General features: G+C 43.8%; 1 protein-coding gene and 4 non-coding genes across 6 annotated transcripts; all 5 read right to left on the bottom strand.

The window, feature by feature from the left end:
* Positions 1–1,518: 1,518 nt before the first annotated feature.
* GNL3 (G protein nucleolar 3) lies at positions 1,519–9,105 on the bottom strand. 2 transcript variants are annotated; one of them, XM_066326845.1, is made up of 15 exons: positions 9,039–9,105; positions 8,624–8,682; positions 8,376–8,513; positions 7,655–7,768; positions 7,406–7,489; positions 7,030–7,165; positions 6,462–6,565; positions 6,056–6,197; positions 5,494–5,581; positions 4,977–5,160; positions 3,769–3,911; positions 2,951–3,087; positions 2,236–2,456; positions 1,959–2,040; positions 1,519–1,869 (listed from the first exon to the last, which is right to left on the bottom strand). In XM_066326845.1, the coding sequence occupies exons 1-15, from the start codon at positions 9,049–9,051 to the stop codon at positions 1,781–1,783; spliced, it is 1,734 nt and encodes a 577-aa protein (XP_066182942.1). In that variant the 5' UTR covers positions 9,052–9,105; the 3' UTR covers positions 1,519–1,780. The 2 variants fall into 2 exon arrangements, with proteins under 2 accessions (XP_066182942.1, XP_066182943.1); XM_066326846.1 differs by having other exon boundaries at positions 6,056–6,191.
* LOC136366286 (small nucleolar RNA SNORD19) lies at positions 4,193–4,267 on the bottom strand. The gene has a single exon (XR_010744500.1). It is a non-coding gene; the product is annotated as a small nucleolar RNA SNORD19 (small nucleolar RNA).
* Positions 5,227–5,302, bottom strand: LOC136366288 (small nucleolar RNA SNORD69). The gene has a single exon (XR_010744501.1). It is a non-coding gene; the product is annotated as a small nucleolar RNA SNORD69 (small nucleolar RNA).
* LOC136366285 (small nucleolar RNA SNORD19) lies at positions 5,682–5,755 on the bottom strand. The gene has a single exon (XR_010744499.1). It is a non-coding gene; the product is annotated as a small nucleolar RNA SNORD19 (small nucleolar RNA).
* Positions 6,902–6,974, bottom strand: LOC136366284 (small nucleolar RNA SNORD19). Its single transcript, XR_010744498.1, has one exon. It is a non-coding gene; the product is annotated as a small nucleolar RNA SNORD19 (small nucleolar RNA).
* Positions 9,106–9,136: the final 31 nt, after the last annotated feature.

The following is a 9,136-nucleotide window of genomic DNA, read 5'->3' as shown; positions in this document are numbered from 1 at the left end:
CACAGCAGCAAGTGATTAAAGCCAAGGTGAATTGATCTGGTCTTTGTGAAAGCAATCTAATTCTAAAATATTTCAAACCACTTATTTTGGGGACCAGGCTGTAATAATTACAGATTAATTTTGTTATTGTTGAGTTCCTCATAGTTCTCTGGAGTGAGCTATGCTCTGCTATATTTTTTTCCTGCTGTGCCTTTCCCCATCTGGGAAATTACCAAGTGAGATGCCCGTGCCCCCTACAGTCAGTTGCCCATTACCTGGGCCACAGGTAAATTGGTTTGTTTTTTCAGTTGTATCGTGATAATTATTAGCAGCTGATATATCCCTGCAGCCACTGTGCCAGCTCCTCCATTTAACAGAGGTTTGTACTCAGGCTTGTGAAGAGCCCTCGGTGGAGGATGTTCAGACAAAAAGCTTTGTTTCATCCAAGGACACCTGAGTCTGCCTGGTCTGAAGGACAGCGCAGCAGAGGTAAAGCAATCCTTCATGACTGTGAATATGGTTTTATTTCTGCTTTAAAAGGATTTCAAACTGCTGTTCTCATTTGAGTCACTGCCTGTAGTTCTGTTTCTGTCAAGGATACCCTGATCTAGTTTGTTACATATTGTTTCTTATCCTGGATTTTGATGAACCATTAGAACAAGAACTATTCTTGTCCTTAAAGCAGGTAGGAGTAATGAAGTAAATTCACATACCAATTTAGAAAGATTTTACTTGGATTAGCTAGCACCAATGTAATTCAGCTGTGCAGGCTTAAAGGAACTGCCTCTTAATGTGTGCACTTGATACCTTTTTTAAGCTGCCTATGAGAGTCTGTGCCTCAGCATACATTGAGGGAAACACTTATTTATCAAAGAAAACAGAAATCATACTTTTCAGTTAATAGGAAGAAAACAGATGCACAAGAGATATTTAGTATGAGCAAATGAATGCTTAATTGTAGTCTTAGCATTTAATTCTTTGAGCAGCTGCAGGGCCTCTTGGCAGTTCTCTTGCTGTTCCACTTCTGCCATAGGCTGAGCACAGCAGCACATCCTTATTGCACAGGGCCGTGTTTTGCTTTTTGTTTCCCAGTTATTGCCAGGTGTAACAGGTGCCATCAGAAAACAACACTCTTGTTCAAGAGCACTGTAAGATCAATCAACTTGTTCCCCAGTGGAGATGGAATACTAATAAAATCTCATTTACCATTCCCAGTGAAGGTTCAGAAAATAATATAGTGTTTGGGTAAAGTACCTTGTATCTAGCTAGCATTTTCTAGCCAACCTTTACACGGAAAAATTTTTCAAGTTTGGGAAAATTGTACCAAAAAGTCATTGCCTGAAGTCATGCTCTAGACATAAAATCTTTCTAATTCTCTAAGAAAACTTGGATTGTGTGCAGGAATGAACATTTACTATGAAATTGAGTTGTTTGAATGTGATTAGAATGAACCATTTATCCTTTATTTTTCAAAGACAATGGGTTCATCCTCTTGAAAGGTCTTTTTATAAGGCAAAATGAACAGACTAAGTGAGTCTATTGGGAATTTTTAAATAGGCTTTAATATAGGAAATAAACATTATGACAAAGCTGAATAACAATCAGTTTCCTAGGCCTGTATAAAATCTGGAACTATCAAGGGAGATGCACTATTATGTACATTATTTGACAAAGCAACAACTGAGTCTTTGCAGCAGCTCTGGTTCTGCAGCACTCCTCCAGCTTCTGCTGCAGCCCCAGTCCTCCTGACTGTTCTGAAAGCCAGTAGTACTCTCCAAACAGTGCTTTCCCACCTGATTTGTCACACATAGTCTGTATTAAAATCATAGGCATCATCTTCATCTGCTGGTTTATCTAAGCTGAAGGACAGTGATCTAGAACGTTGATTTCCTGAGAAAAGAAAATCATGTGTTAGTGAAACCAGTGCAAATCCTGGAGGTACCAGAGCCTGTCCTTGTGCCAGGATTCTGAATACACACCTGCCCTCTGCTCTTTGGAATCTGTAGGAGTCCTTTGTTGTTTTCCAGGCTTTGCTTTTCTGGTGACCTGAACTTGGCTTTCCTACAAGTCAATGGTCAGTTATTATTTAAACATCACTAATGAAATCTCCCATGCAAATGAAACCTAACACAACCTGGGGACAGTGTGGATGTCCCCTTGTACTGCTGAGCCTCATTGCTGAGGCCAAGGCACTTGGAACAATGTTGCTTCCTTAATTCAGGAAAAAAACCCAACCCTCATGAAACCCTCATTTACCTCTTCGATATCATCATCTTCTTCTTCTTCCACATTATCTTCATCATCATCACTTTCTGTGAATTCCTCCTCCTCCTCTTCTTCCTCTTCTTCCTCCTTGCTTGTTTCCATGTTTCCCCGGACTGATCCTTCCTCTATCACTTTATCTTCCTCTATTGTCCCATTTGTCATTCCAGCTGACTGAAAAGCAATGCTGCTTGCTGGACTGGGGTGCTTTAAAGCTGCAGAAAACACAGGGAGTGTCTGTTCAGTCCCTGTTTTTCAGCACAGACATAATGCCCCCCCAAGAGGGGACACTACAGTTCTACCCCCTCCTTGCCATAGACAGGACTCCCACACAGGGCTCTGCCACCAAGGCAAGGACAATTCTCTGAGAAAAGCTTTCCCTGAGGCATCTACAGAAAACTGCAAGCTGGAAAACATGGATTTGAGTATAGGTAAGTTTACCTAAGTGGGTTTAGATTAGATGGCAGGAAAAAAGTTTTTGCTGTGAGGATGGTGAGGCCCTGGCACAAGTTTCCCAGAGAAGCTGTGGCTGCCCCATCCCTGGAAGTGCTTGAGGCAGGCTCGAGGGGGCTCTGAACAATCTGGTCTGAGTGAAAGGTGGCCCTGCCCACAGCAGGGGATTTGGAAGAAGATAGTCTTTAAGGCTCCTTCCAACCCAGGCCAATCTGTGACTGTGGTTAATGGAAGTCTATTACAGGAACAGTCCTACCTTGAACAGTGTTGCTGTTTTCTTGTTCTAGGTTATTTAAATTAAAGCCTTCCTGCATCTCAGCTATTTTTTGTTCTGTAAGATAGGGTGGTGGATTCTTAAATCCTGGGGGTTGTGAGTAGTACTTTATTCTGGCTCTGAGAAAATAAAAATCAGCATTAAAAAACAACTAAAGACAACACAGTTGAAAAATTTTAAAAATAAAACCCAGAGCACAAAGCTCTCAAACTAGTAACTGTTTAACAGCAGTTCAATTGATATTAAAATTTGACCTGAAATTGTCAACAGTATTAAGGGGAGAGCCCACTCCTCAGAGGAAAACACAATGGCACTCCGTCACCACAGATCACTACCTGTAAAATCATCAGCTGTAAAAGCAGCTGAGCCACTTGAGCAAGGGAGATAGTAACAGTCAATTACTGAATCTGAGTTACATTTATTCCTACCCTCAGAATATAGGAACCACCCTAAATTTCCATAGAAAGTTTGCCACATCCTTTCCTGTCTAGAGGAGGACAATGTGAACTTGGTATTTGAGAGGAAAGCAGATTTCCATTACAGGAACAGCCCATGGAGTAAAGTGCAACAGGCTTTGACTCTTCTTATGTATCCTTCACTACTTTAGAAAATTATCTGTGGATGGCATTCCCTAAATCTGTTGGACAATCCAGCTCTTTACCCAAGTAAAATCTGAGAAAGGAAGGGAAAAAAGCAGCCTCTCCTTTTTAAGTACTTTGCTGGACTCAGTGCTTCTGCTGTGCTAGATTAACAGTGAGAAGAGGGTGAGCAGCATAGAGCAAAGTTCACAGCATACATACCCTGTCCAGTCACAAAGGACTAATTTAGCCATATTTTCTATGTCAGGAACACCTCCCTTTTTCAACATGCCCCTCTTCTGAGCCAGTAAAGATAAAAACTCTTCAGGGTCCCTGAAATCCGGGATGTTATAGTGCATCATTACCTAGGGTAAAAGAAAATGGCACATTTAGAAAGAGATGCCCACCTTTCTCATAGTTTTAGGAATAAAGAGCAAATAAAGTTGGAAAGCAGTGAGGACAGAGTAAGTGAAAAGCTGTTTTTTCTCACATGTAGGAGTAAACATTACAAAGCAAAATGCCTACTTCATCAACAAACTCATCTGCCATTCACCCAGACTCGTGGGTGTTCAGAGACAGCACACTGGTCTGTGAAAACACTTCACACAGAACTGAAAGGCAATTAGGCTTAGGTTAATTTGCTTGAAACTAGAGTGAAATCAGAGTTGGATCTGAGGTCTTCACTGTAACCATAAGACAAAGAAAATAATCATCATTTTTCACTCTTTGATTGTGTGGTGATGAGGTCTTAAAAGCAGTGTTGTTTACTCTGGCTGTCAGGATTGTGGCATGCTGTTCTGCCTTCTGCTTGTAAGGATGAAGGATCACATTTGGCATTGCCACTTTGCATGGTTAGGGAAAGCAGTTCAAAAACTATCAGAATTAGCTAAAGCAAAATTGTTACAGTGCATTTCCCACACCCAAGCAAATGATTAGGAAAAGAGTTTTGATTTACCTCTGAACATGTAAGGAAGCCAAGCTACAAAGGTCTGTGCTCTCAGTGCCAAGAGAGGGACACCTATTGGGCTTTGGAAACATTTCTCAAAACACGTAGCTGTGCCTATTGGCAATTTGCCAAAAGAGCCCTCCTTGATCATTGTGTACTTAAGAAGGTGCACAGTGCTTTTTGGGGTGTCTTAGCCAGGTGTAAGGGGCCTTCCTACATCTGTGCAGGGCTTCCGTTTTGTTTCTGTATTTTCTCTTTAATTAAAACCTTTTGCTTTACAAAACACACCTAAGGAGCCCTCTTCCAATTACTCTAAGACATTCTGAGAACTGCTGGACCCTCAGAACTTGATACATCTTCGGGGGCTCATTACATGCTGGCCTCGTGTAAGATTGTAGCACAAAATGAACTTTCATTATTGGGCCTAAGAAACCTACAGAGAAGTCTGACACAGTGAAAGATGTAGAAAAAAGATGGAGCTCACCTGCTGCTTACTGCAGTGAGTTATTATGGCATTTACTCCTTCAAGGGCACCTGCTGAGTCTGATCCTTCAGGGTCTACGATACTTCTCAAGGCCAGAGCCAGGGCACTGTTAGAAGGATCTGCAATTATACTTGGACTGTCCAGCATCTTTGTCTGCTTATCAAGGTGCACAATTTGCATAGACCTGTTCAGAGAGAAATGCACTGTGAGCAGATAATCAGTGAAGGACTAGTAATGGTGAGGGATGCAAGACACAAAGCTCAGTGTTGGATTGAATGTACTTCATACAGTCAGTCTCATGGTTTTGTCATCATGCGCTTTGTGCGGGATAGAAATGGAAACAAACAAAACATCAAGTTTATACACTGTATCCCCCTGAGAGAGCTTGCATCACACATATCTTTCTTTCATCTTGCAAACTTTAATGTTCATTTAACACTGCACACTGGTGGGCTTTGCCCCTAACGGACTGAAGCACAACAAACAAGGAAAGGAACAGCTTTTAGACTGAGCTTACTTGGTAACACCTCTTGTCAGGCCAACATTGCAAGCACGCTTTCCTTTGAGGCTGTTGATTATGCTGCTCTTTCCCACATTAGGGAAACCTGAGGGAAAAAAAAATCACATAAAGCCTTGTAAGTTAAATAAGAAAACTTTTTAACATCGAACAAAACAGTTTCTTCTAGGTATCTTTGCTAAAGTAAGCATCAGTGTGAGATCAGAGTTGGATCTGAAGTCTTCACTATAGAAGTAAGACAAAGAATGTATCCTCATTTCTCACACTTGTAGGATATATGGTGCTACATTCCCTGGGATTTTTGTCAGGCACGGGGGAGGCAGTGCCTGTGGAGCACATATCCTGCCTTCCTTGTGCTCCCACAGATCCCCATGCTACACATGGAAGTGCACCATGGATCACTGTCAGCTGAAGTACTACAACACTGAGAGCCTTAGCTCAAAGGACAATTACTAGAAAGGTCATTAGCATAGCAGGTGTTAGCAGTTTTACCCAGTCTGCAAGACAGGATCCAAAAGCTCTATAGGAGAAGGAATTTTCTGATGTTTCTCCAAACACTTACCTACTACCCCAACCTGAATGGCTTTGGCTTGTGTCTTGCCATACTCCTGAAGAAGCTTCAAAAGGCATTTGCTTCCAAAATACTGAGACGTTTCTGAGAAATCAACACGTGCAGGTCTTTTTGTGACATGCCTCACCTGTTCCTGTTACAGGATTCAAAGGCAAAAAAACCTTGTGGTCAGGCGCTATTAATGAAGATAAAATATGGATACATAAATTTATTCATCACTGTAATTTCAGTGGTAATAATTCCCCCACTGTACTGCAAAGCTCAGTGAAAGTGTAAAGGCACATCCATCAGTCACAGAAGTGCAATCAAACCAGGGGAACAGGAACTGTAAAGATGTTTCAACACGTATGACTGCAAACACACAACTTTCTCATGGGACAGCCTGCAGTGGTCTTACCATAGTCTTGTCCTTCATCATTGTTGCTGACTTAAAAGCAACTGTTGGAAACTCCTTCTTCAAATAATTCAACCATTTCTCTATGTTGTCCTTTGGCACTAAATCTGGAAAGAAGAGCAGTTATTTCACTCCTTAAATTAATCTCATCATGACAAATAACATTTGGCTGAGAACTCCAGTATAAACTGGGTACATTCTAGAAGGGCACACAGAATTTCTTTTTCTGCCCTAGCAGAACACATCACAATTACATTTCTGGCCTCTGTATTTTAATGTTGGGTCTTGCTAGAAGACTTTGTATGGTAGAGAATGGTGTTCTGTGAGGGTAATCCCACAATCCTTGCAAAGGCTACTCTACCACAAAGTTCCCTTTGCTCTTGTTGTTGATCTTGGTATTTTATTTTCTTTATTTAGCTGCTGGTAACGTGGTAATTTCCAGCCTTTTTAGCGAGCTCAGAGTTGGATCTTATGTCTTCAATAGAATCTCAGATTCCTTTAAAATCTTCATAGCTCACCTACCACAGAACCACAGTGCCAGGAACACTTTGAGAAAACCTGTGTTTCTTACCAATTTTGTTCAGAACCAACAGCAGCTTTTTGTTTCCTCCAGAGCCAGTGACAGCTTGTTCCAGCTGAGGACACCGGCAGCCCATTGGATCTCTGGCATCCAAAACCTCCAGAACCACGTCTGAGGCCTCAAGCACCTGGGTCAGAAAAAAGACAAGAATCAAATCAAACATCACAGACCAGACGACAACTCTGGTATAGCTGTGGCTTACAAAAATAGTTGTAAACACTTTTTGTTGTAAAATCCCTTACTTCAGTGTTCTGGTATATCACAAACAAACTTTGTGCTTTAAACAGTAATACGAAAAAAGGGAAATAACAAGTAGTTTCATTGCTGACTCTCACTGAATGATCTAAAAATAGTTAAAGCATTTCACCTTCACGAGCTCCCTGCAGAATGATTTCTTAGAATTTTTATTCAGCAGCTTTTTTGTCTTTCCATTAGATTTGCCAGAGGATTCCTAAAGCAAATAAAAACAAAAGGAAATTATTAAATTAGAATTAGCGTCTAATACTTGTGTGCATATTCAGCATGAAAATGTACCACGTAACATGCTGCTTAAGAAGGTGCAGTTTCAGGATGACTTCTACAGGTTCAAGGAATCAAAATCATTCAGGACCCCTACCTTTCCCTCTGCTTTCTCCTTGATTGTGGCTGCATTCTTTTTAGCTTCCAGCTTCCTCTTCTTTTCATGTTCTTTCTGTCTGTTAAGCTTCTGCTTTTGTTTCAGTTCTTCAAGCTGATTGCAAAGAAAAACCCAGGCCAGATAAAACATCTTTGAAGGTGGTAAGGAAGAATGTTCTTTCTCTCCATCCCTGACCCAAGCTCTTGAGCCAGCTCAGTTAGAAGTCCTGACTGTGCAAGTGACTCTGGGAACTCTTCTTTTTGCATCCTACCCAGAGGCAGCAATCCATTAGCTTGATCCCAAAACAGCAGCTCTGCAGCCACCACCAGAGCTGATAAAGGTGCTGCTCCCATGTCACACCAGTCCACACTGAAGACAGCAGATCCCCATTATGTGCAATCACATAATGCCATGATTTAACTCCTAGTACTTTGACCTCTGTATCCCACCAGTACAGGGATTTCTGATTGCATTAGAAACAACACTTCCAGCATGTTCACACACACAGTGAAGAAACAAAGACTAAAAATAAAAGAGCAAATCACTGCCCACTGTGCAAAGCTGGATTTTTTTTTTTTTACTTTTGCAAAGCACGAGTCTCCTGGGACCATCTACAATCTGCCAGAAGTGCACCTCTGAGTGCACACTTATGCACACAAAGCTTCCTTAAAGAAAGGGATGGTCTCAGCTCGTGTCCTCTTTACCACAAACAGCACTTTACCCTTTGCTTTCTTTGCTCCGCTTCCCGCAGCAGCTCTTCCTTAAACGGCGCAGCGCTGGGAATTCCGGGGTCTTTCTTGGGCTTTTTGTGTCCACGTTTCTTGGCCTCCTTCCTGACTTTTCGGTGATGTTCTCTGATCTGAAGACAAGCACAAGAAAACTTCCTCACTCTAAGGCAAAAAAACTTCATTGTACCGGCCCCCAAATCGCGAAACGCCGCGCTGAGGGCCGCGCTCGGCCGGGCCTTACCTTCTTCTGGATCTTGTAGCGCTTGTGGCAGCTCAGCCTCTTGCTCGCCTTCCTCAGCTCTGCAACGCACCGCGCCCGTCAGCGCCGTGTACCGACACACACATCCCCGCCACCGAGCTCCCGCCACCGCCGTTCCCCCGGGCCCCAGTCCCCGACTCCCGCCTCTTCGATCACCGCCGCTCGTGTGGTCACGGGCGGCCGCCACCACCCCCCCGGTGCCGGGCCATCCCTCGGTGCCGGGCTGCCGCCCGCGCCCTGCTCCCCCTGCCATCCCGCCGGTGCCAGGCTGCCGCCCGCGCCCTGCTCCCCCTGCCATCCCCCCCGGTGCCGGGCCATCCCCCCGGTGCCGGGCTGCCGCCCGCGCCCTGCTCCCCCTGCCATTCCCCCGCTGCCCGCCCCGGTGCCCGGCGCTCACTCGGCCGCTTCATGGCGCCGCCACGTGCTCCCGCCGGCGGGCGCTGCCGTAAAGCGCGCCGGCGCTGCCCCGCCGGAGTGTCGCGCGGGCTCGGCGCG

The sequence above is a fragment of the Sylvia atricapilla genome, chromosome 11 (assembly GCF_009819655.1).
Source record: "Sylvia atricapilla isolate bSylAtr1 chromosome 11, bSylAtr1.pri, whole genome shotgun sequence".
Taxonomy (NCBI): domain Eukaryota; kingdom Metazoa; phylum Chordata; class Aves; order Passeriformes; family Sylviidae; genus Sylvia; species Sylvia atricapilla.
The sequence above is the reverse complement of the archived record's forward strand: the minus strand, read 5'-3'. Positions and strand labels throughout refer to the sequence as shown.